A 27,152-nucleotide genomic window follows, 5' to 3' on the forward strand; every position below is an offset into this window, starting at 1 on the left:
AAACTATTAAAGGAGACTTAATCTAGAATGTGATGCTTGGGGAGTGCTATCTAACCTGAAAGCTAAAGGATGAGACTTAGAGGAGGAGAAGGAAATGTCAAAGAGGAGGGGAATGTTCCAGGAAACAGAACTGCAAATGTGAAGGCCTTTAATGTCAAAGGAATTTGGAGTGTTTAAAGAAAGGGAGGAAGCTTGGCAAACAGGCAAGAGCCAGAGGATACAGTGTATGAAGGACATTGAAATTACCTTTGGAGCAATGACAGATCAATGAAGATCTTATGCAGAGTGCTGACAAGATCTGTACTCTAAAGACATTCCTCTGAAGATTCAAAGTATAACAAACTCAACCATATTGTTTTCCGTAAATGACCACATTCAGCTAAGGAAACTAAGGATACTGTGGATGCAAAAGTAGAGGTAAAAGCAACTGTATGGCTTCTTCTTTTAAAAGATATGAGTCTTAATCTTGATTACAAATATTTACACTTTATATTGACAGGCTCCTAATAATTATTTGGCAAAATAAAAATCTGATCTTAACAATGTTCACAGGTTTTTATTATTTTGGTTGGCTCAAAACAAGTATTGTCATTTTAATCTAGTTTAGATAAGTGAGCAGTAGAAAAAAATGAAAGATTAGATCATGGATTCAGTGTTTGACAGAGAATTTTATTTGTACAAATTGTACACAATGCCCATTTAGCTTTCAAAATTTTGCCAACTTCCCACCACACCACCAGAGAAATCTACTCAAAGTTAACTTTATTGGGGCACCTGGGTGGCTCAGCTGGTTAAGCATGTCAGCAAAACAGGGCATGATGCTAAGATTCTCCTTAAAAAAAGGTTTTTGAGAGACTCATATAGCACAGAAATTCCCTGAACCATTGGGCCCCCTGGGCCATTAGGCCTGAGAGGCAAGGCAGCTTATACCCTAACTGAGCATGCTGTAGGGACTTCTCTTGCTTGGGGCCACAAAGAAATCTGGAGTTGTGTTCATTACTTTATAAATTACTTAGGGCAGCATATTCATATATGGTATAAGTTGCCCCACAAACCCTAGAGAGGTTCATCAAACACTGTGCCTCTTCTTTGTAGTGAGTGGTACAACTTGTGCCAGGATATAGTCATATGCCTAAAATCTGACTAATGTGGAAGTCCTTGAATTTTTTACAACATTTATTTCCATCCTCTTGCATGCATGTGTTTTATTAAATCTTATATAATGCTTATTCTTTCCTGTCAGGTCCAATTAGCATATCATCAAAGAAATGGGCCAATGTTTTCTATAAGATATCAAGATGATAAATTTCACTCTATAAAAGAAAAGAAAATGCTCGAAGGCAGATATCTAAGCTACAAGTAGGTACCTTCACACTGTCATATGTCCATGTCCTAGAGGCAGGAGGCCAGAGAGCAGTCAGGTACTGAGTCAGCCCACAGGAGATCTCTGATAAGGCCTTAGACAGGTTCTACCAGGGTCCCACTGATAACTCATAGGCACACAAGCCTATGGGGATCCCAGTGACAAAGAAATTTCCACTTGCAGAAACGTTCCACCCACTCTGTGATATCAAATTATCCAAGAAGGGACACGTGGTAAAAATAGCCACATATAGCTATTTAACTCTAAATTAATTAAAAATTCAGTTCCTCGATAGACACAGGTGGCTAGCAACTGTACTGTTAGACCATGTAGATACAGAACTATGGACAGTGCCGATATACAAAGTGCTGCTACTCCAAAGTAGGAGTAGCCAGTGACCTTTCCTTAACTAGCCAATAGACAAGGTTCCTAAAGGCCTATCAAAACAAATAGGGTAATCCCTCCACAGATTCTGCTAGTCACTTATGGTGGTTTTGCCCTATCTGACTACACCGGATTATAGCAGATACACAGGTGAATGAACCAGTGCTCTCCCTCTGCTTTAAATTTAATCATACCCAAAAACTTATGCATAAAAGAAAGGTCTGCAGGATGTTGGAGTATACTAACTCAAAGACTATATCAAAGTTATTTTCAGAGGAGCACTTGGGTGGCTTGGTTGGTTAGGCATCCAACTCTTGATCTCAGCTCAGGTCTGATCTCAGGGTCATGACTTCAAGTCCCACAGCTGGGTTCCATGCTGGGCGAGGAGCCTACTTAAAAACTTATTCTTAGGGAAAACACAGTCTCTTCAATAAATGCTGCTGGGAAGACTGGACAGCTACCTGCAGAAGAATGAAACTGGACCACTTATACCACACACAAACTCAAAATGGATTAAAGATCTAAATGTAAGAACTGAAACCACAAAAATTCTAGGAAAAAAAAAGGCAGTAATTTCTTTGACATCAGCCTTAGCAATGTTTTTGTAGATCTGTCTCCTCAGGCAGATGAAACAAAAGTAAACATAAACTATTAGGACTATCCCAAAATACAATACTTTTGACAGCAAAGCAAGCCATCAACAAAACTAAAAGGCAACCTACTGAATGGGAGATGATATTGCAAATGATATCCAAAATATATAAAGAACTTATACAACTCCTCAGGAGTTAATGGCAGAGAAGTAGGGGACCCTGGGCTTTCCTCATCCCTCAAACATAACTGTATTGAGGTCAGATCACCTGGAACACCCAGGAAATTGATCTGAGGATTGTAAGCAAGATCTCTATGGTTGAAGAGAGACAGCATGACAGGAGAGAGGTGTGTGGAAGTGAATTGGGGGAGAGAAAAACTGTTGTGCCATGGTGGGGAGGGAGCCCTTTCCAAGGGGAGAGAGAAGGGAGAGAGAGAGGGATTGAGAGTACAATGTTGGGTCTACACAAGAAAAAAACCTCTCCTGACCCGGAACCAGGAAGCAGGGGAAGTGAGGGTTACAGATTTTTGGAAACAGTGTGTGGTGCTCAAATTCTGAGGTTTTGGAAGTGCATGACTTTTGTCAGACTGGAGCTGTGGCATGCATTCCTGGGAAGAAGGGGGGCACTGGCCACAAAATCCACATAGTGGTGTAGGGATCTCCTGGGTTGTACAGGGAAAGAACATTCCCCTTCCTGGAGTACTTTTGGAAGAGGGTATATTGCCTCTTCAAGGACAAAAATCCCTGCAGATACCAGCAAATGGCCTTTCCCTTGGCAGGAGACAGAGGCACACAGAGGGTAAATAACCTGGTTGCTGCTTTTTGCGATGCTATGACAGATTCCATGCACCACACAGGTATGGACTGTTTTTTTGGACAAAGGACACTAGATACAGCATGGTGGGGAGGCCCTACTTCAGAGGAGGGAGCAGATCTGGGTGGTGCTGGGTCCTTTAAGATGTAGAGTTTTGAATCCTGGCTGTGCACCAAAGATAAAATGCAGAAGAGCTGTGGCACCTGGTGGGTGCACTGATGGCCCTTGCTTTTCTGTGAGGGCTTCCTGAACAGCAGGGATTGTGAGATCCCCCATCCAAAGATGAGAGTGAGGTAGCACCATTTTACCCTCACGATCAACATGGTCAGACTTCAGAGAACAACATAGTGCCCCCAGTGAAGGCAGAAGCTGCCTATACCATATCCTGTCCCCTGTGCCCGGCAAGTGCATATTTACTGGGGCAGCACTGCCTCCAAGGCAGTACAGCCGGCCTCTGCCCTGGAAGACCAGCACCGGCTGCACTTTACATGCACCAAGTTTACTGATCATAAGGTCCTTCAAAGTGTCACCTTCAGTTCTAGTGGAAATAGGACCAGGCTGTATTTTTCTTCTTCTTCTATTTTTACCTTTGGAATCAGGCTTATAGTGTTTTTTGTTTGATTGTTAGTTTCTTTCATTTCCTTTTTTTTTTTATTTTTAGATTAGGCTTCTTTTTTTCTTTTTCTTTTTTCCTTTCTTTTCCTTTGGAATCAGGCTTATAGTTTTTTGCTTGTTTTGTCTGTTTTTCATCCTCTTTTCTAGTGTTTGAATCAGGATTCTATTTTTTCTTTTTTCTTTTTTTCTTTTTCTTTTTTTTTTTTGTTAATATATTTTTTTAAATTTTTATTTATTTATGATAGTCACAGAGAGAGAGAGAGGCAGAGACACAGGCAGAGGGAGAAGCAGGCTCCATGCACCGGGAGCCCGATGTGGGACTCGATCCCGGGTCTCCAGGATCATGCCCTGGCCAAAGGCAGGCGCCAAACCGCTGTGCCACCCAGGGATCCCCTCTTTTTTTTTTTTTTTTATTAGGATTTTTCTTTTTTTTCCAAGCTTGTTTCAACAAACAAATCAAAGCACACCTAGTTAAAGGTCCAAACACTCCCCACCACAAACAAGGAGGAACTCTGCAGGGGCCTGACCAGTGGGAAAGAGCATCCAAAACACAACAGCAGGGTGCACACAGCATACACCAGAAACACCTCCTGAAGTGTCAAACCTTGACAGAGTATGATGCTTTTTTAATATAGCATTACTCCCAGGCCCAGGCAACATAGCTTTCATAACACACAAAAGACAGATACTTAGCCAAAATGACAAGATGGGAGAATTCCCCCAAAGAAAGGTCAAGAAGAAATCACAGCCATGGACAAGCTCAAGACAGATATAAGGAATATATCTGAACAAGAATTTAGAACAATAATTTAGTAGTCATAAGACTAGTAGATGGGCTTGAAAAAAACATAGAAGACATCAGAGAAATCCCTACTATAGAGATAAAGGACATAAAAACCAGTCAAGGTGAAATAAAAAATGTTATAACTGAGATGCAAAACCAATAGAATGTAATCACAATGAGGACTGAAGCAGCTGAAGAGAGAATGGGTGATATAGAAGATTAAATTGTGGAAAATAATGAAGTTAAAAAGAAGGAAAGAAAACTATTACATCACAAAGGTAGACTTAGGGAACTCGATGATTCCACAAAGAGAAATAACCTCCATATCACAGGAGTCCCAGAAGAAAAAGAGCAGGATAAAGGGGCAGATGGTTTATGTGAACAAATTACAGCTGAGAACTTCTCTAATTAGTGAAGGAAACAGGCATTTAGCTCCAAGAGCCACAGAGAACTCACCTCAAAATCAACAAAAACCTGTCAATACCATGACATATTATAGTGAAAGTTGCAAAATACAAAGATATAGAGAATTCTAAAAGCAGATACAGACAAAAGGTTCTTAATTTACAAAAGTAGACATATGAAGTTAGCAGCAGATCTGTCCACTGAAACTTGGCAGGCCAGAAATAAGTAGAAGGAAATATTCAATGTGCTAAATAGGAAAAATATGCAGCCAAGAATACTTTATACAGTAAGGCTGTTATTCAGAATAGAAGGAGAAATAAAGAGTTTTGGAGACAGACAAAAACTAAAGGAGTTCATGAACACTAAACCAGCTCTGCAAGAAATATTAAAGGGGATGTTTTGAGCCAGAAAGAGAAACCAAAAGCAACAAAGACTAGAAAGGACAGAGACAATCTACAGGAAGAGTGATTTTACAGATAATACAATGGCACTAAATTCGTATCTTTCAATACTTTTTCTGAAAGGAAATGGACTAAATGCTCCATCAAAAGACACAAAGTATCAAAATGGATAAAAAAAAAAAACCAAGACCCATCTATATGCTGCTTATTTATTTTTTAAAAAGATTTATTTATTTGTTTGTTTGTTTATTTATTTATTTATTTATTCATGAAAGAGAGAGAGAGAGGCAGAGACATAGGCAGAGGGAGAAGCAGGCTCCCTGACATGGGACTCGATCCCAGACCTCGGGATCATGCCCTGAGCTGAAGGCAGACACTCAACTGCTGAGCCACCCAGGCATCCCACAGGAGTCTTATTTTGGATGCGAAAACACTTCTAGGTTGAAAGTGAAAGGATAGAGAAAAATTTGTCCTGCATCAGACAAACTATATTATTCAAAAAACTGTAATAAGAGAGGAAGAAGGGCTCTATCATAAGAGGGATCTAATGATAAAGATCTAACAATTGTAAATATTTATGCCCCTAACTTGGGACCAGCCAAATATATAAATCAATTAATAACCAACTTAAAGAAACTCATTGATAATAATACACTAATAGAGGACTTTAACACCCACCTACATCAATGAACAGATCATCTAAACAGAAAATCGACAAAGAAACAAGGGCTTTTGAATGACAGACTACACCAGATCGACTTCACAGATATATTCAGACCATTTCATCCTAAAGCATCAGAATTTCAAGTGCACATGGGACATTCTCTAGAATAGATCGCATACTAGGTCACAAATCAGGCCTCGACCAGTACAGAAAGATTGAGATCATACCATGCATAGTTTCAGACCACAATGCTATGAAACTTGAAGTCAACCACAAGAAAAAATTTGGAAAGACTACAAATACATGGAGATCAAAGAACGTGCTACTGGGGCACCTGGGTGGCTCAGCTGGTTAAGTGTCTGCCTTTGGCTCACATCATGGTCCCAGGGTCTTGGGATCAAACCCATATTGGGCTCTGTGCTCAGCAGAAAGCCTGCTTCTCCCTCTCTCCTTGCCCCTACTCATGCTTGCTCTGTGCCTCTAGTGCTCTCTAATAAATAAATACAATCTTAAAAAAAAAAAAAAAAAAAAAAAGAATGTGCTACTAGAATGGACTAACCAGGAAATTAAAGAAGAAAAATACATGGAAGAAAGCAAAAATGAAAACACAACAGTCCAAAACTTTGGGACACAGCAAAAGTGATCCTAAGAGGACAGTATATAGCAACACAGGCCTTTCTCAAGAAGCAAGAAAAGTCTCAAATATACAACCTAATCTTACACCTAAAGCTGGAAAAAGAGCAGCAAATAAAGCCTAAATCCAGCAGAAGGGAAATAATAAAGATTAAATGATATAGAATAAATGATACAGAAATTTAAAAAATAGTGGAACAGATCAATGAAACTAGGAGCTGTTCTTTTTTTAAATTTATTTATTTATTTCTTTGAGAAAGAGAGAGATAGCACACAAGTCAGGATAGGGCAAAGGGAGAAGGAGAAGCAGGCTCCCCGCTGAGCAGGGAGCCTGACATGGCACCCCACCCCAGGACCCCACCATCATGACCCAAGACAAAGGCAAACACTTAATCAATTGAGCCACCCAGGTGCCCCTCAGAGGAGCAGGTTCTTTGAAAGAATTAACAAAATTGATAAACTCCTAGCCAGACTTATTGAAAATGAAAAAGGATCCAAATACATAAAATCATGAATTAAAGAGATCACAACCAACACCAAATAAATACAAACAATTATAAGAGAATATTATGAGTACTTATATGCCAACAGATTAGGCAACCTGGAAGAAATGGATATACTCCTAGAAACATACAAACTACCAAAACTGAAATATAAAGAACTAGAAAATCTGAACAGACCCATAACTAGCAAAGAAATTAAATCAGTAATCAAAAATCTCCCAAAAAACAAGAATCTAGGGCCAGATGGTTTCCCAGGGGAATACTACCAAACATTTAAAGAATTAATACCCGTTCTCAAACTTTCCAAAAAACATAAATGGAAGGAAAACTTCCAAATTTATTCTATGAGGCAAGCATTACCTTGATCCTCAAACCAAAGACCCTACTAAAAAGAATTATAGGCCAATATCCCTGACGAATATAGATGCAAAAATTCTCAAGAAGATACTAGCTAATCAAATCCAAGAGTATATTAATAGGATTATTCACCATGACCAAGTGGGATTTATTCCTGGGGTGCTAGGGTGGTTCAATATTCACAAATTAATCATCATGACGATATACCACGTTAATAAAAGAAAAGGATTAGAACCATATGATCCTCTCAATAGATGAAGAAAAAGCATTTGACAAAATACAACACACATTCATATAAAAAACCCTCAACAAATTAGGGACAGATGGAACATACATCAACATCAAAAAGGCCATATACAAAAGACCCACAGCTAAGATCATCTTCAATGGGGAAAGACTAAGAACATTTCCCCTAAGGTCAGGAACAAGACAGGGATGTCCATTCTTACCACCGTTGTTCAACATAGTACTAGAAGTCCTAGCCTCAATAATCAGATAACAAAAAGAAATAAAATGAGGCATCCAAATCATCAGGAAGAAGTCAAACCTTCATGCTTTGCAGATAACATGATACTCTATGTAGAAAACTGAAAAGATTCCACCAAAAAATAGCTAGAACTGATAAGAAATTCAGCAATTGTAAAATAGAAAACAGTGTACAAAAATTTGTTGTATTTCTATACACAAATAATGAGGCAGAAGAAAGAAAAATCAAGGAATTAATCCCCTATTTACATTTGCACCAATGACTGATCACTTGCATATAATATCTGGTGCTCAGTACAGGTGCCCTCCCTTTTTTTTTTTTTTTTTTTACATTTTTTTAATTTGAATTCAATTTGCCAACATAAGTGCTCTCCTTAATCCCCATCACCCACTTACCCCATCCCTAAACCCACTTCCCCTCCCACAACTCTGTTTGTTCCCTGTAGTTAAGAGTGTCTTATGATTTGCCTTCCTGTTTTTATCTAATGTTATTTTTCCTTCCCTTTCCCTGTGTTCATCTGTTCTGTTTCTTAAATTCCACATATGAGGGAAATCATATGGTATTTGTCTTTCTCTGACTTATTTCACTTAGCATAATATATTCTTATTCCATCCATGTCATTGCAAATGGCAAGATTTCATTATTTTCAATAGCTGAGAAATACCACATCTTCTTTATCTGTTCATCAGTTGATAGATATCTGCACTCTTTCCATATTTTGACTATCTATAGAGCATTACTCTATAAACATTAGGATGCATGTGCCCCTTCAGATCAGTATTTTTGTATCCTTTGCGGGAACACCTAGTAGGGCAATTGCTGGATTGTAGGGTGGCTCTATTTGTAACTTTTTGAGGAACCTGCATACTGTTTTCCAGAGTTGGCTGCACCAGCTTACATTCTCACCAAGACTGTCAGAGGGTCCCTCATTATCATGGGTCCCTCTTTCTCCACATCCTCACCAACATCTGTTGTTTCTTGAGTTGTTAATTTTAACCATTTTGACTGGTGTCAGGTGGTATCTCATTGTGGTTTTGATTTGTATTTCCCTGATGCCAAGAAATGTGGATTATTTTTTTAGGTGTCTGTTGACCATTTGTATGTCTTCTTTGGAGGAATGTCTGTTCATATCTTCAACCCATTCCTAGATTTTTTGTTTTTTGGGTGTTGAATTTGATAAGTTCTTTACAGATTTTAGATACTAGCCCTTTATCTGATAAGACATTTGCAAATATCCTTTCTCATTCCATAGATTGTCTTTTACTTTGTTTTACTTTGTTTTACTTTGTCTTTTACTTTGATGTGCAGGAGCTTTTTTTTATGGTTAATTTGACTAATGCAAGTTTCCATAGCCACCTGGATGCTGTTGGGATTCGGTGTCTTCACAAGAAATACACACAGTGTGGTTACAGTCCTCCCCAAATGCAGTAATTACATGGGACTGGATCATTCAAAGGGCTCATGTGATTGCACAGGATGTACTCAGGTAAGGTTTTAAAAAAAGTCAAGGAGGGATGCCTTGGTGGATCAGTGGTTGAGCATCTGCCTTTGGCTCAGGGCCTGATCCTGGGTTCCTGGGATCAAGTCCCACATCAGGCTTCCTGCAAGGAGCCTGCTTCTCCTACTTCTGCCTATGTCTCTGCCTCTTTCTGTGTGTCTCTCATGAATAAATGAATCTAAAATCTAAAAAAAAAAAAAAAAAAAAAGTCAAAGATACAGTACAGAAAACAAAGAAAGCATAGACAAGGAGAGATCAGGGGCTTCTAGGCACAGCTTCCAGGGTCCTTTGTCAATCACACGGAACATACTTGGGTCTTTCAGGTATGAATCACCAACATAGGAGCATGATAGTATAATTTCAGGGATGCCGAGACGATCATATATTCCACACCAGGGAGCTAAACCCAAGCAAGGTTAACTGTTTAATCAACTGCATCATTGTCTATCCTTATTTTTGGGCAAGAAGCCAGACTTCCAGGCTTCCTTGGAATAAGCACAGAGCTACACAGATCTAACAGAAAGGTCATGCTTCCATTCACATACAACAGAAGAATTTAGAGATTAATTTAGCAAAGACTGGTAGGCAGCAACTAGGATGGTTCCGAGTGACCCCAAACCCCTTTACCTTGAATGTGGACTGCAACTTTGTGACTCACTCCTACCAAGCACATGTAACAAAAAACGACAGGGTGTCAATTCTGAAGTTAAAAAAAGACTGTGATGTCTCTTGTCTGCTCTTTCCCACATTCATGTTCTATTGCTTTGAGGAGAATCAGCTGCCATGTTGCAGGCTGCCTTTTGGAGAGACCAGTATGGCAAGGAATTGAAGGAGGATGCCGGCCAAGACTGGTAAGGAACTGAGACACTGAGCCTTCCAACCCAAAACACCTGACAATAATCACATGCATGAGCTTGGAAGTGGGTCCTTCCTGATTCAAGCCTTCAGATGAGTCTACGATCCCAGCCAAAAACCACGATTCAACCTCGTGAGAGACCTTAAGGAGGAACCCAGCCCAGCCACACCAATTTCTGACCTTTAGGAACTGTGACATAATGTTTAAGCCTTACACAGTGACAATAACTGATGCAGGGATCTAACAATAAGCTTCATTCTGCAAAAGGATAAGCACATAGTAACAGTATGTTATAAATCCATGAAGTTGGTATATAGTATTAAATCACAAATGCAGAAAAGGGAAAAGTAGGGGAAGTTAAAGATCCCACTGACACAAAGTGGATTAATTTGGGTAAAAAGCACTAGGCCACTAGAAATTCTAAGTGCAAAGCCAAACAGACATGAAAGCCGAAGCACCATCTGTGAGTACTGTGCTGAGATTACTTAGCAGGCATAGTCAGGCAAATTGGTCCAGTACTTCTTTATTTATTCATGAGAGACACATTGAGAGAGAGAGGCAGAGACACAGGCAGAGGGAGAAGCAGGCTCCACGCAGGGAGCCCGACATGGGACTCGATCTTGGGTCTCCAGGATCACACCCTGGGCTGAAGGCAGCGCTAAACTGCTGAGCCACCAGTGCTGCCCTAGTCCAGTACTTCTAATACTATAGAAGGGACAAGTGTTCATCTCTATCATGTAATGAAATGTTCCTAGGGGAGAAACAGATTGTAATCACTGATTTTCATGTTTTGGACCAAATTAGAAGTCGTTTGATGACTATATCAATTTTTAGGTGCTCCTTTATTACATTAAAGCTGTTTGACCTTATTTCTCTGGAGCTCAGTTTTTTCATATGTATATAAGGGCAATATGACTTCCTGGTTTATTGTGAACAAGAAATAATCATTCATGATAGGCAATGAGTAAAGGTATATTAATAAAGGCCATACTTGAATCTGAGCATAAAACTTAACTACCTCTACATTGTGTTTCCTCCAAGAGTCTTTGAAGCATCCAAAAGGAATGGAGTTAATTCTCACCAAGCATAAGAAGTTAATATTTTGCTCAGCCCGTGCAGTCATAAGTAGATGATTTATATTTGATATGAGATCTTAGAAGTGGTTAAGAGTTTCTGAACCTCAGAAAATTAGAACAAGGTAGGAGTCACATTTTGGATATATAATTAAAAGCAATCAGAGCAAATTCCCAGTGATCAATGAAATATAACACATTAAAAATGTTGCCAAAGTGACAGTAGTTCTCTGATCATTGAGTCCCCATAATTACAACAGCCTGGAATCTCAAGCAAATTATCAACTTGGAGTTATAGAGAGATCAGATAATAGAAGACAGGAAGGTTTAGAAAAAGATTTAGAAAAGGCAATGCTCAATTCAGGTCAACAATCTGTTTCTTGCTATTAACAAAAATACATTATCTCATAGACAAATCCATTCTACTCAGGAAAAACAAAAGTTAGGAGATATTACAAAGATTTCAAATTAAGCCTTTATTTTATAAAATTATTTTATAAAATTTTATTTTATAAAATTTTATAAATTTATAAAATTTGTAAAATTTACCTTGAAATATCGGCTATGAAAATGGAAAAATTGTGCCCTGAGTAAGAGTCCATTCCTCAACCACTAAGAGTTGTGTGTTAATTTATTCAAGAATGTTGGAGCACTTGGGTGACTCAGTTAAGCATCTGCCTTCAGCTCAGGTCATGATTCCGGGTCCTGGGATTGAGCCCATTAGGCTCCCTGCTCAGGCGGAAGCTTGTATCTCCTCCTCTCCCTCGTTTGTGCTCTCTCTCAAATAAAATCTTTAAAAAATTTATCCAAGCTTACTGCCTTGCAGGTTAGCCTTCAGGTAAAAGCTCCATGGAAACTGGCCACATGCTTAAAGAAATCAATTCCTGGTCAGCCTTAAGACTTCCTACTCCCTAGTCACACGGGCAAGGCAGGCCTCTCTACCCATTCAGTGGCACAGTCTAGAAACAAGATTCTCCTCTTTTTCTCCCTTATCTAATCCATCATCAGGTTCTAGTAGCTCTTCCTCCAGAACATAGATCCAAACTGTCTAGCACATTTTATATTCTAGTGCTCAATACCTACACACAAGGCTAACAGCTACCATACCGAACAGCTGACTTGTTGATTACTTTCTGGTTACTAGGATTACAGAATTATCAAAATGCTATCAACTTGTATCATTTTTTTTTTTAAGATTTTATTTATCCATTCATGAAAGACACACACACACACAGAGGCAGAGACACAGGCAGAGGGAGAAGCAGGCCCCATGCAGGGAGCAGGATGCAGGACTCCATCCCGGGCCCCCAGGATCACACCTCAGGCTGAAGGCAGCGCCAAAGCACTGGGCCACCAGGACTGCCCAATTTGTATCATTCTTAAGCTTCCTTACCAATGGTTTCTTTTTAAGATTTCATTTATTTGAGAGAGCGAGCCAACAAGAGCACGAGTGGGGGTGGGGAAGGCAAAGGGAAAGAGAGAAGTAGATTCCCTGCTGAGCAGCCTGGGATCATAGATGCTTAACCAACTGGGCCACTCAGGCATCCCTCTAGTAAGGCTTCCTTATAGGTGTATTCATACACCTTCCCAATCTTGAAGTGTAATAGTTTGATGGTCAGTCTCAAGCTATCTTCAAGTGTTTCAGAGGCTTTTTGAGTCCTGATGGCCAAATGGCTATTTTGACGTGATAGTCTTCATTTATGTATATAGTTTCACTGTAATCCTGATTCACACTCCATAATCTCTGCTCTGCAGTCTAAATTTAATATAGTTAAAAGTTTCAAATACTTTTCCAAGTTCTATTTGTAAATATCTTGAGTTGGAAGAAAATGAACCTTGAATGCATTCCTAAACGTGGAAATAACCACAAATCCACATTATTTATGCTTCTATTATAATAACATGTTATTTGTGCTTCTTTCTCTGGACCCTTCCCTTGAAGACAAACTCCAATGAAAATTAGTTGGTAAGACGAGCAGTTGGTTTTGGCCACTTTCATCTAGATATAGATAGGCAAGAGAAGATTAACCTGGCTGTGGTAAGGTAATATAAGGCATTCCAAAGTCAGTAAGAAAACTTCTATCGTAATTGTTTTTTATCTCTCATTTTATCTCCCCAAATATTTATGCCTCTCACAAGTACTGACATTTGGACACTTGCCTCTTCTCATCTTCTAGATTGGAGAATCCTAAGAACTTGTTTTACTCATTTTTGCAGCTTCTATAGTAGTACCATGCTTTCCACAAAGCTTTATACATTATAGTTATTTAGAATTTGCGATTTACCTCCATCTCCAGGAAATAAGATATATGTAACACCCTAATCAGCGTTGCCATTCAGACGGATTTTTCACTTATTTTTCCTTTAAAATTAGTTTTGTGTTCTTTCTGTGATCATTCTTTAAATGAATGTCCATTTAATTTGACCTTTCACCCTTGCATCTCCCTTCTATTTTCAATTTCCTTCTTCCTGAAGGAATATCATTGGTATTTCTTTCACTGAGCATGTCTTTCATTTGTATTATGCATAAAGGAATATTTTACACACTGCTGTCCTGAACCTCAAACACCTAAAGGATTGAATTTATTTTACTAATTTTATTTTTACTTTTTAAAAAAGATTTTGACAGAAAAAGAGAGCAAGAGAGCACAAGCAGGAAGAGCAGCAGAGGGAGAGGGAAAAGCAATGCTGGACTCAACCCCAGGACCACGACCTGAGCCCAAAGGCAGATGGCCAATCTGCTGAGCCACCCAGGGACACCCCCCCTTATTTTTTTACTAATTTATTTTTTTTAAAGAAGGCTCCTTGCCCAGTGCAGAGCCCAACACAGCTTGAACTCACAACCTTGACTCAAGACTTGAGCTGACATCAAGAGTGGGCACTTAACCCACTAAGCCACTCAGGTGTCTTTTTCTTTTAATTTTTTTTTTTTTTTACTAATTTTTGTTGTATTATGGAGGTTTTTCTCATCCAGTTCTGAAATTAACCTTTGAAATTGAATGTCATAAAATAACATTCATTGGTACCTATAAGGCTTTAGCCTTAACACGTAAAAGCCACACCTAACATAAAAACGGTAACTACTAAACAATTAAGTAACAATAGCAGCCAATTGCCAATTCAACACTGTTAACTACTTTATATGCAACTCTAAGTAAATACTTTATACTACTTAAGTACTTGAAAGTTAATGCTGATTTCTCGGCAACAATGCAAGACTGAACATAGCAATCTAATTGTGCTTGCTCTTGCATCACCACTGTGACCACCCAGATTTTTAACCATCTTAAAAACTGTGAAATTGAATTATTTATCAACATTTGTTCTATGAAAAATTCAAACAACGCTTTCATTTAAAGTTAAATCATGTCATGGTTATATAAATAGAATTTTTATTAAAAATATTTACCAGAGATGCCCGGGTGGCTCAGCAGTTGAGCATATGCCTTTGGCTGGGGTGTGATCCTGGAGCCCTGAGATGGAGTCCCACGTTGGGCTCCCTCCATGGGGCCTGCTTCTTCCTCTGCTTATGTCTCTGCCTTTCTGTGTCTCTCATGAATAAAAAAAATCTTAATAAAAAATTTATCAAAAAAAATCGATGAAAGATCTTTTTTCATCTTTGCAAATCTTTTAAGGTCTGACTTCATACAACTCAGTTGAATTTCTTATCTACTTGTGCATTCAGCCTGTTGTTGAGCTACATCTTGGTTCAAGTATATCATGAAAGTCCCATCTCACACATATAGATGGCTTTTTGTGTGGACAAGAGCATTCCTCCAGCTTTTCAGATAATCTATATATTCTTTTGATACACCAAAAGCTGAGTTTCCTAAAAGTTGATTCCAACATGGAAGCCTGATATGATGGATCTTTCTGCATTCTTCTATCGAAATCCATTGGTCTACCTGTCATGAGTAATCTCTTATCAACTTGCATTGTCATCAGAAAATACTAATTCATGAAGTTATGCAGATCTTCCAAGTGTTGACATACTTTACCATACCTCAAAAATAATTACATACAGGGATGCCTAGCTGGCTGGCTGTAGAGCACATGAGTCTTGATCCCAGGGTCGTGAATTCAAGCCCCACGTTGGATGTGGAGCCTACTCTAAAAAATTTTTTTAAATTACTTTAATATCTCCAATGAGCTCAACAGAGATCTAGTAGTAGGATGCTAAAATTTGGTCTCAGATACAAGTTTTCCAAAATCCTAGTTTTTTTGGAAAGCTCAAGTTTTATCACTGACAAATATTTTATTTTCCTTGAAATGTCAGGATGACATAGTTGAGAAAAATGTCAATAATTTCTTCAAATAAAAAATTCTATTCCAAGGGACCAATTCCACAATGGCATTTGAACTATCATTGCTTGTATATTTCGGCTTCAAAATCTTCTGAAATGTTTGAGAGTTTCCAGCAGTAAAGAATAATACAATGATCAATTATAATGACCATCAGTTTGAAGCCATTGCCTTGACTGGTGCTATGGTGCCAGCTGTTTCCCCAACCATTGCTTTTATTGACATGAAACCATCAATTATGCAAGATGAGCAAAGCAGCTTAGTATTTTATGAGAAGCCCAGTCTGAAGTCTTCAAAGTTTTTAAAATTGTAACATAATATACAAAAAAGTTACTATCTTAAGCATTTTTAAGTGTACAGTTCAGTAGTGTTAATATGTACGTAATGGCAAAATTGAAACTGTATCCTCAAACTCCCTATTTCTCCCTACTCTCAGAAGTAATTTTTAAAATATGAACTATACGTATAACTTTTTGAGATTTTATGAAAATAACCAAAACTTTTCTAGTAGTCATTAAAACCCAGAAACATTTCACGTTCCATGTTTTCTTTTGCTCTTCTTCTGAGTGTAACCTGAAAATATTTACTTCTAACAGCTTCATTAAAATTTCTTTTTAAAACACCCTTCTAGGGCAGCCCCAGTGGTGCAGCGGTTTGGCACCGCCTGCAGCTTGGGGCGTGATCCTGGAGACCCGGGATCGAGTCCCACGTCGGGCTCCCTGCATGGAGCCTGCTTCTCCCTCTGCCTGTGTCTCTGCCTCTCTCTCTCTCTCTGTGTCTATGAATAAATAAGATCTTAAAAAAATAATAAAAAAATAAAAATAAAACACCCTTCTAAAATGTGCCCTGTTGTGGGGATAGAAAATCAAATACAGACCACTATGATATATTTATATATATTTTAAAAATAAATGTTTATTTCAAGTATGAAAAGTAATGTCTAAACATTATCCAAAAATTATGTCCAGCTTAACAAGTACAAAACAAGACTTCTGACAAAGTTTACAATTAGGTATAAAATACTTAAGAATATACTTTGACATTCACAGTGAGGGTTTTTAAAAAATAAGTTTTGCTAATAAGCTTTAGAAATAAACATATTTACAGTCCCAGCTAAAATAAGCAAGTACTTAACTGAGAACAGCCCTCCCTCAGGATGGATAGTTAGCATTTCAAAATATTGTTCAATAATGTCAAAATTCAATACCTTATGGTTTCCCTGACAAATACCGTCTATTTCTTATATCTGGTATGCACAGGTAAGATCCCCAAGCCCTATTAAATAACTTCAATGATTTACATAACTAAGTGGTAACTAAACTCTCGAGATTTTATCATGGCAATCCCAAGCATTTCCAGCAATATATTCTGAACAGAAAATGGCAGAAATTTTCTGGTGTCAATTATAGAACCATCAAAAAAATTAGCCTCAGAATTATTTTAAAGGACTGCTATCAAGGCTTCTGCTTCTCTTTTCCATATACATCTTTTTGTAGGTTTGAAACATTGCCTTTGAATCTTTTACTGGATTTTGAAGTGTCTCAAATCCATCTGCACCGAAGCTTCTCTTCGAGAGTCTTGAATTAGCCAAAACATTATTATCTAAGAAAACAGAAACTTTATTACTCAGTATTAGTGACTAATATATAATCAATTAAAATGAAGAAGGAAAACCTGCATTCTTTTTTGGGATACAATTTAGGACAAGGAGCTTGATAAATTATGGCTTTTAATCTTAGAATGGTAAATTATACACACAGGACATCTTGCCTCTCTTTTGGGATCTATTTTCTACTCTCATGCCATCTTCACAGTCCAGGGCTCTTCCATTCTACTTTCATTTGCAGATTATTATAAATGTGACCTTTTTAAACAGCTATTTAAACTAGCAATATAAAGAGCACAAGCACAAGCTGGTTCCACTCAGTGAATGGAAAAGACTATTTTAATATTCTGGCCTTGCTACATATTAGGTATTCTAATACATGTCTGTAGTTTTTGTTTGGTTAGACCATTTCAGTGTTGCATTAGTCTCATTATCTTTTTGATGGGTCCAATTTTCCCACTTCTTATATTTCTAGATGTACCTCTACATCGCAGTAGCCATTCCCCCTATTTACAATTCCCATGGTTTTCATTCCTGCTCTAGCCATTCCTTCCTGTATAATAATCTTGTTTTACCCTTTTCTAAGAAGTCAAGTATTCTGTCCTCTTGGTCCTTGAACTGTTTCAAATTCTTGCACGTCCTTGTTAGCATTCTTTTTGATGTCAGCAATACTGATAGCTGAGATGGGTCCCTAAGTCATTTTCCACTGAATTGTTACTTCCCTCTTCTCTGTACTTTACCCTGACTTCATATAGTTTCACATCTTGTTCCATCTACACTCCAACCTTTGCCACCAAACTTAGATGTATGATTATCTAAAAAGTTTCTTTGCATCTGTTTGGGAATTTATGACATTTGTTTTTGTTTCTCTTCACACTAATTCACATTGTCCACCCTTCATCTTGGTATTTGTTCACATTTTTCCTGAACCTTATCAGGCTTTTTTGGATTACAGGTGAACTTTATTTGCCTTTACTTTTTAATTGAAATAAAACTGACATACAGTGTTATATTAGTTTCAGGTACAACCCAGTGATTCGATCTTACACTTTTGACAGAGCTGTGACTCAGATTTTGGCTTTTCTCTACCATACATCATATCTCCTAGAGTTTGTGCCCCAACTTGTATTTTTTTTTCATCGTGATTCTGAGTATTGATGTTTATTCAACTTCAGTTTATTGCTCATCCTATTTGTGGTTATCTTTAGAATTCTCATTTAGTTCATGCTTATCTTTGGTCAATCTGTACAGGCATCCATATTTTCAGATTCAGGTCCCAACCATGCCTCTCACCTTCTCTGTGAGGTAAGGTCTACTATTTCCAAGGACCTTCCTTGTCTAATCTCCTTGACTATTTCTATCTTTCTCATTTTTTTTTTTTTAATTCCTGTGTTCCACCCTTAGACGTGTGTTCTCTACACTCAGGAGTCTTAAAATTCATTTTCCCCTCTTTCAACTGTTTTTCGGTTCTGATTAAGGATGCATTTCTTCCTTCTTTGAGTCTTCTATTGAACTTAGTTTTTTCCTATATGCACCTTTAATACATAGAACTCAATTTCTATAAGCATATGTATTTAAGCTCTCTTCTCAATTTTGTCACACTCCTCCCTTTTAAGAAATGTGCTTCTTTATTGTTGCTCATGGTAAAATTCTGCTTCCTTCCATTCTCAAGGAATTCTAAACCCTTATCTTTACATATTCAGTTCACCAAAACTAAGGTAAAACTCCTGAACTCTAGCTTCTAGTTCTCAATACGAAACCCTAAGAACAAAGTACATTCATTTCACTACTTAAATCAGATACTTGAAAGCTCTGGCTTTTCTGGTTGGCCCTTGGCCCAAAATCCTCCCCTATAAAAAGAAAGAAATTTGAACTAGGAGGCTCCATCTTTCATCATCAAAATAACTCAGATTCCACACTTAATTAACTTTGAAAAGTGGGGACCTATTTCAAGTTCCTATTCAGTTACTAGTCATGGAATTTCAATAAAATGATCTAACCTCCCAGGGATAAAATAGAAACATCCTTGCCTATCTTGTTTTGACCAAGGGCTGGCAAACAGGACATGGCCTGTAGGCCAAGCCTAGCCTCTAGCCTGAGATGGTAAGTAAAGTTTAATTGAAACATAGCCCATACTCATTCATTTATAATTATCTTCTCACTACAGTGTCAAGAGACAAGTATTTAAGAGACCTTACAATCCAAAAAACCTAATCAAGTCCTAGGGAGGGAGAAAAGTATGCCAACCCCTTACCCTACCTAACTCATGATGAGAAACATTTTCTTGTTAAGAGGAAATAGATCAGTTTCCTTCTCCACAGCATGAGAAAAAATACCCCCAAAAAATCTTCCAACCACTCATACAAACACTGAATCACTTTAAAATTATGGATAAAAACCAAACCTCACAATTGCTTAACTATAATCCAGCTTTTAAATGACCAAGTGCCCAATAGATAAAATAAAAATTTAAATAGATGAATTAAGTTTTACCTATTTCTTGTTTGGCTTCTGGCATCCTTTTCTCCTCAGTTGTACCTCTTAACCAGTCTTCTTTTGTACTTTTTATTCCTGAAACTATTTAAATATTCATTTTCAGAGCTCTAGAAATTGCTATTCATCTCTTTTAGAATTGTGAAGGAAAATCAGGTGAACGTAAAATAGACTTTGAAAGGTATTAAATATATTTATGTATAACACAAGTCTAAAAGAAGCCTGAAAAAAATGTTTTCTTCTATTTCAAGTGCCTGAGTATCTCATAAATGAAAAATAAGTTGCTTTAAAAGTTTGTTTAAAAAAAAAAAGTTTGTTTTCACCATGAAATTATGTTTCTTCCTCTTAGGTTGAATATCAACAAATGTCAAGGTACTTAAGGGCACAGGAAACAGAAAGTCACTCCCATTGCCCCCAACCCCATTTTTAATGTTCTTGTTACACCCATGCCTCAGTTTCCAAAGATCTACTTCTATGGCCAAGTAAAATCACCAATGCTTTACAAAATGAATTTTATAACCTATTTTATCATATCCCTATCTCCTTTCAAGAAAACGTACCTTATATTTACATCATAACTTTCTGTGCTCCAACAGATTCCATCTGAACAGCACAGGAGAAATTAAGATTGCTATTCAAATCCTTTAGTTTTCCAATCTCAATTTCTCAACATATTATTATATATATAACATCCACAACCCCTAAACGTTTCCTTACTATCACAAATCATTAGTCATCTATTTTCTTCTTTCTTTGCACTATGCTGAGAATTCTATCATTCAGCCAACAGTAGCGCTTTAACTTTTCTGGTAACACAGTCGCCAACTATCTCAAAGATGACAATAAGTTTTATACATTTCCATATGTATAAAAGTTTTCACTAATATATAATAATTATTTCCTCATATCTAGACTAAAATTTCAATTCACAGGGCTTTGAAATTACAAGTCCAAATGAGAATCAACAAAACACATGAAATAATGTAAAAACACTTTTCTAACTTAGCACAAAGAACGTTTTCCATAATATAGGCTTCTTGGTGAAAAAGGAAATCTTTGTATTTGGCAAATCCTACAATTTTACATACCACTTGTCATCAATACAAATGGAGTACAATTTACAGGAAGGGGGAGATAAAACAAATAGTGCCCAATGAACCATTGATTTAGAAAAACAAATACCAAGGAATGGCAAATGCATTTAAGTCTTTGCTAGCTACCCAGATGGCATAAGTAGTGCTAATCTACTGTTCACCTACAATGCTTTAGTGTTGGAGACACCATCAAAAAAATCATACTAGACCTTGCACAGGGGCTTCTTCCTTCCTAGGACAAGGCTGCAGATCCTTCCAGTCATCAACAGAATTTGTATTCTTAATCAGGCCATCTGGACATAACTTAAATTCCAGCATGTTTGGTTTTTCTGTGGTGTCTTTCAGAGGTAAGAGGCTCTGAGGTTTATTTTCTGGTCTCTCTTTATTAAACTTCCTTGGTGAACTGTCTAATTTTGTGAGACAAATGCTCTCGTGCTCAGTGCATTTAAACGCAACTCTGTTCAGATACGTTTTCTTTTGATCCTTTGACTGGGGAGGCATTTGACTGAATTCCACTTCACTGTTTGTACTGTTTAAATTTTTGTCTAACTTGGTTTTATCAATCCACATTTTCTCAGGTTGATTTCCACCAATTATTCGCTTAGCATCCCTTGAAATGTATGCTTTAGACTCCTCTGAAGAGTCAATCTTGAGGTTTTTACCATGGCTTGCACAAATATTTAATGATTCCTTAGAAGTCTGTACACTGCTATTGTGTCTCTCATTTGATTTCTCCCAACTCCCTACTTGCATGGAAAGTTTATTAGACTTCATGTATTGAGAATCACACGGGAAGTTTCTCACACAGCTTTTCTTTGATGCATTGCTACCCATTGCTTCTTTGTGTTTCTGTCTTTGCAAATATTCCTTTGGTGTTAGAATTTTATTAATTTTAGATGAGTTACCCTTAGAGGCTGCAGATTTAACATTTGACATAGTCTTTTCTTTAACCCTGGCTCTTTCATTTGGGATTGACAAAATGTTACATAATTTAAATGTTCCATCCCCATTTTTATTCTGCTCTTGTTTATCATATTTCTTCTTCTTTGAGTCAGGTATACTCCCATCATCTAACTTCCTTTTATCCGAAGCTTTTGATCTAAAGCCACCTGTTTTCAATCTTTTCTCTGAGGATACTGATTGTACCAAAGAACCATTTTTCATATGTAAATCTTTATTTTTATTTGTCAAGAAACCTGCCTTTGTTTTTAGTGGATGTGAGTTTTGTGCCATGAACTTTTGGTGCAGGCTCTCTTGAGAAAATTTTGTCATTTTATTACTGGTGTGAAAAGTTATCTCATGAAACTGCAGTTTTCCTTTTCTTTTGTGACTTTGCATGGAATCTAGTTTTTTATCACCTTTAGAAAAAAGCTGACCTGATAATTCTTGTTCTGTCCTCAATGATTTGTGTTTTGTTTTGGGCATTTCATTTATATTTTTACCTTGCTCTATTTCAGGAGAATGGTTTTTCTTATCTGGAAAAGTCAAAGGAATCTTCAGATTGTTATTTAGAGGACTCTCACATCCACGAGGGACATTTCTATCGGAAGTTCTTTCTCCTTCCTTACAACTGTTGATCTTCAAAGGTGAACACTGATTTTCCCCTTTGTCTTCTTTTGAAGCTGAGTTATTGATGCAATTATATTGACACTGGGGTACTCCTTCATAAACCATAGACAACCACCCCAATGTACAGCAACCAACATCATCTTTCTCTGAATCCATTATATTATCATCAGTCTTTCCATCTGTATCTGCTTGTGGGTCACACTGACTCCCTTTTTTTACAGGCTCTTCTTTCTGATGTTCTGTCAACTTGTCAACCTCACAGAGTGGGTCGTCATGTTCAGGAAATAATTCTTTCATTTGCTCAGAGTTTAATACTGTAATCTGTATTTGATCTGTTGAGTCCTTGGAGTCACAACCAGTTTGATCTTTTGAGATTTGGTTGGTTATCTGTTGGGCTACAGAACCTTCCTGTGCGTTCACAGCTTCAATACCATAGGGAAATTCTTTTAAAAGTTCTGACAGTTGATCGTGTAGGTATGAGAAAGATGCCTTATCAATGAGAATCTCACTTCTTGCAGGATCTTGGGCAGTATAATTGCAGGACTCATCACCTTCCTGAGGAATAGCAGACAATGAACATGTATCATTAGTTGTGCTTTCTTTTTTAGTGACGTGTTCCATGTTGCTTTCCTCTAGAATTTCACTGTTGGCTTTAACATACTTCAAAGATAACGATTCTGGATGTTGTGGGGATTCTGCTGGTCCAGTTATTTTATGTGAAATATCTGCGCACAGTGAAAAATTACCATTTTGAAAACCAAAGTCTTTATTTTCAGTGAGGCTGTCTATTTGTTCTTTTTTACTAATCACTTGATGATTGGGTAGAGAAGATTTCTGTGGCTCAACCCTTTTCAAAGGAGGCAAGTTGAATATCTCTGCTATTTGGGAATTATAAGATGTATCACCTTCAACAAGAGAACAAATATTGTCAATATGTAACATATCACCACTAACAATATCACTGTTCCTTGACTTATATGAGGCCTCCTGTTCACTCACAGAACAGTGGGGATCTGGTTCAGATTTGCTATGATCTCCTTGATGGCTATTAGGTGTACATTCTGAATTAGTCGACACATTTTGATCTTCCTTCTGAACTGATGAGAACATCTTTGTATTTGTTGTGGTATCTGCTACTGGTTCATTAACATTAGCTTTCAACGCAGCAGTAACATTGGTATTTTCTGCCAACTGATTTTGTAAGCTACAAACACTGCCTTCTTTAATAACTGGATACAGTGTTTCAGGTACTGCTTCAGGTGTTACACCTTTGGCAGACAATGTTTTGACATCTGAAAGAATTAAGGGTGACACTACAGCAACCTGAAGTTCTGTTCCCTTTGTAACAGTTGCACTGGAAGACTCATAATTCTGTACTACTGTTGACAAAGTTGTTTCTTGGGAAGTGTTTACCATCTTATTCTGAGAATTTCCTACAACTAAAAATGGACTCTTATCACAGGTTTCCACAGGCTTTGAAAATCCAACTGCTGTTCTGTTTTTTGCTTCGTTATACTGTTTTTCTTCTGTAGGTTCTTTAGGTTGCTTTTTCCACAGAGAAAGACATGTTGCTAGCAATTCCATGGAAAAGTGATGGTCACTTTTAGAAGACATTCCACTCGAGGATTTCTGCTCAAGGCAAAAGGAGTTGTCTAAAACCTTGGTATTTATATTACAAGGACTTGGAGTTTCCATGGTTTTCAAATTCGTTTGGTTACCAGTGACTTGGGTATTTGGATTAATTTCAAAACTATGTGGTTTAGAGCCCTGAATAGTTTCACTAGTATTTTTAAATAATTTCTCCTGTAGTTTATCTCTACATGTAAGTAAACTGAGAATCAGTGTATTTTTATTTGGGTATTTTGAAACATATTCCTCAAAAGATGTAGACTGAGGAACAGAAGTTGTTTCAGAATTTGTTGGCACATTTGGTTCAACATTGACATTTCCTGATGAAATCTGGGTGTTACTTAATGTTGCCTGGGTAATCTCAACAGTTGATGCCTTTAAAGAAGTCCTAACTTTCATATCACTTAACTGGTCTGGCATTGGTAACTTTTCTGAATAGACAGAATTTCCTAAAGCAGAATTCACTTGGTTACAATTTCCCCAATTGAGGTCTTGAATGTTAGAATTCATTGTAGTGTGTGTTCTACTTGTTTCTTTTGCAGATTCCATTATGGTTGGTGGTTTATTCTCTGGAGTCAGTAGGGTTACCTGTGGCCCAGACTGGATTTGGACATTTTGTTTCACAGACAATTCAGAATTTGGAGCTAATTCATTGTAAGGGGTATCAGTTGTTTTAATACAACCTGCCGCCATCAAAAGATTTTTATTAATTTTAATTTTCCTTGCAAGTTCGGAAAACTTCTTTTTTATTTCTACTAATGTTTTAATATCCCTCACTAACTTCTCTTTTGTGGCATTTGTGTCCAGTATTTGATTTGAAGATAGATCACAAGAGTCTACGCTTCTCTCTTGATTATTCTGAGCAAGGGTCTGAACACCATCCACAGAAGATCTAACAGGTTCAGTAAAAGGCTGAGTGACATTAGTATTTACTTTCAAGTTACAGGAATTTCCAACTGTGCTGACATTTTCATTAAGGTTTTGCCAATGCTGCTGGAAGTTTCTAGGAAAGTCTCTCCTCATTTCAGGTAAGTGTATTTCTTGACTCTGAGAAACACTCATAGAAGTCTGTTTAATAACATGCTGAGTACTTTGAAAAGGCTGGCTTACATATCTACAGTCATAAGGCGGAGGAGGTGGTCTTTTGTCAGTATGAGTAACTGCATATTGATAGGACTGTACACTTGCAGTCTGCTTTGACTGTAAAGTCCGTGGAGAATCTGGAGGGTGACTATTTTTCATCTGTAATGATGTAGATGGCATAGGATTTTGTTTCTGATGAGTGGGATCTTGCAAAAAGCTTTGTGATGGGTAATTGTATTGCTTTGGAAGTGATCTGTAATCTGGGTAAGTCAGTCCACTGGATGTATATTGTTGTGCCCAATCAGCCTGTCGTTCTGATAAAGATGGGTTAAGTCTTGGGGATCCTTGATAAGTTACAGGAACTCTTGCAGAATTAGGAGGGATCATTTGTAGTTGCATAGAATAGGAATCTGATGACACAAATTGATTCTGTAGTGCATGTAAATTAGGTGTATTAGTTCCAAAACCAGTTTGATGGGACACAGTTGCCCCTGTATGAGAAAGCATAGAATTCCTCATTTGAGAGTTCAACCATATATTTTGTGTAACTCCTGAAGACATTTGCAAATTGTGATTTAGTTGTTTGGATCCTTTAACATTTGCATATGTGATTCCTTCTACTGAAGTTTGTGAGGCCACAACTGTCCCATTATGCATATCAGGAATAGGGATTTGCTGAGGAGCTGGATAATTTCTGATGTTTAGCAGTGGCTGTGAAACTGTATTTGAATTACCAACAAACATACATGCTTCTTGGTTACTTCCAGGATAGTTTAAAGAACTTTGAGATGTTGTATTAAGTGTATTTATTAAAGCCTGCTCCAAAAAAGATGACTGCTTTTTAGGATACTGTGGTGGTAAGGTGACATTCTCTGGTTTTACATTCCAATTCATTGTTGATTTGATGTAGTAGCAGGGTATTAAAAGTCAGTTGTTCTGAATGTCAGGAATCTGTAGGAAATAAGCATCTTTTATTAAAAATTTATCTACATAAAACTTCCCAAGAAAATTAGTTTACCTTGATACCAATGCTATGTCTATCATAATTCCAGAAACCTCAGATCAAAGCTTCATCTTTAATTTGGGGAAGAGAAACAAAAGAGCAAAGGAGGATACAATAAATATGGCAAATATAAAAAAAAATTGGGGTGTTTTACAGGCATTCATTCTACATAATACATTTAAGTATTTTGTTTGTTACACTGAAGTGGCAACTACTTTCTGCTTTTATTTATTCTAACAGGCTCTTTATTATGAGTAACCCATGCTCACTGAAACAAAACGAACAAGTCAAACACATGGTAAAAAGTCCTTTTTGTCTATTCCCATTGCCTAACTCCCTAGGGGTGTCTACTGCTACCTTATACATAAAAAGCAAACACATGAAGAAAACCCTGTCTTTTTGTCTGATTTTCATTACTGTATCTAGGATACCTTATCATTTCACTACAAATATATTCATTGGGGATCCCTGGGTGACGCAGCGTTTTAGCGCCTGCCTTTGGCCCAGGGAGCAGTCCTGGAGACCCGGGATCGAATCCCACGTCAGGCTCCCGGTGCATGGAGCCTGCTTCTCCTTCTGCCTGTCTCTGCCTCTCTCTCTCTCTCTCTCTCTCTCTCTCTCTGTCTCTCTGCCTCTCTCTCTGTGTGACTATCATGTAAAAAAAAAAAAAAAAACACACACACACACAAATATATTCATTGTCTGTGTAACATTAGTTTTTCTGTATATCATTCAACCAGTCCTCTATTCACTTTCTTATGTTTCTTCTATTTGGTTTTCTTAAGTTTTTGTGCTTATAAACTATCCTAAACTAAGCATTCTTATATTTATGCTTTTATGTTTGTGCCTGTTTCTGGAAATTCCTAGAAATGAAATCAATGTGTCAAAGAACATTAAAATTATTTACATCAACAGTGACAAATTGCCTTCCAAAATGGTTAATT

The 27,152-nt window shown here is 37.4% G+C and overlaps 1 protein-coding gene across 12 annotated transcripts in view; it reads right to left on the reverse strand.

Annotated features, from left to right (window-relative positions):
• The window catches only part of RESF1 (retroelement silencing factor 1), an 88,110-nt gene that overhangs the window by 42,900 nt on the left and 18,058 nt on the right, over positions 1 to 27,152 (reverse strand). For 6 of the 12 annotated variants that reach the window (XM_072765615.1, XM_072765616.1, XM_072765618.1 and 3 more), the window contains 3 exons: positions 21,134 to 26,156; positions 19,831 to 19,914; positions 16,627 to 17,333 (listed from right to left, as the gene is read on the reverse strand). The exons of 2 other annotated variants lie outside the window; for them this stretch is intronic. In XM_072765615.1, coding sequence (XP_072621716.1) covers positions 17,167 to 17,333; positions 19,831 to 19,914; positions 21,134 to 26,099 — 5,217 coding nt within the window. In that variant the 5' untranslated portion in view covers positions 26,100 to 26,156 and the 3' untranslated portion in view covers positions 16,627 to 17,166. Of the gene's footprint in view, positions 1 to 16,626; positions 26,157 to 27,152 lie in introns of those variants that run through there. 4 more of the 12 variants (XR_012002909.1, XM_072765621.1, XR_012002910.1 and 1 more) reach the window with 3 other exon arrangements.

The sequence above is a fragment of the Vulpes vulpes genome, chromosome 8, assembly GCF_048418805.1.
Source record: "Vulpes vulpes isolate BD-2025 chromosome 8, VulVul3, whole genome shotgun sequence".
Lineage (NCBI taxonomy): Eukaryota > Metazoa > Chordata > Mammalia > Carnivora > Canidae > Vulpes > Vulpes vulpes.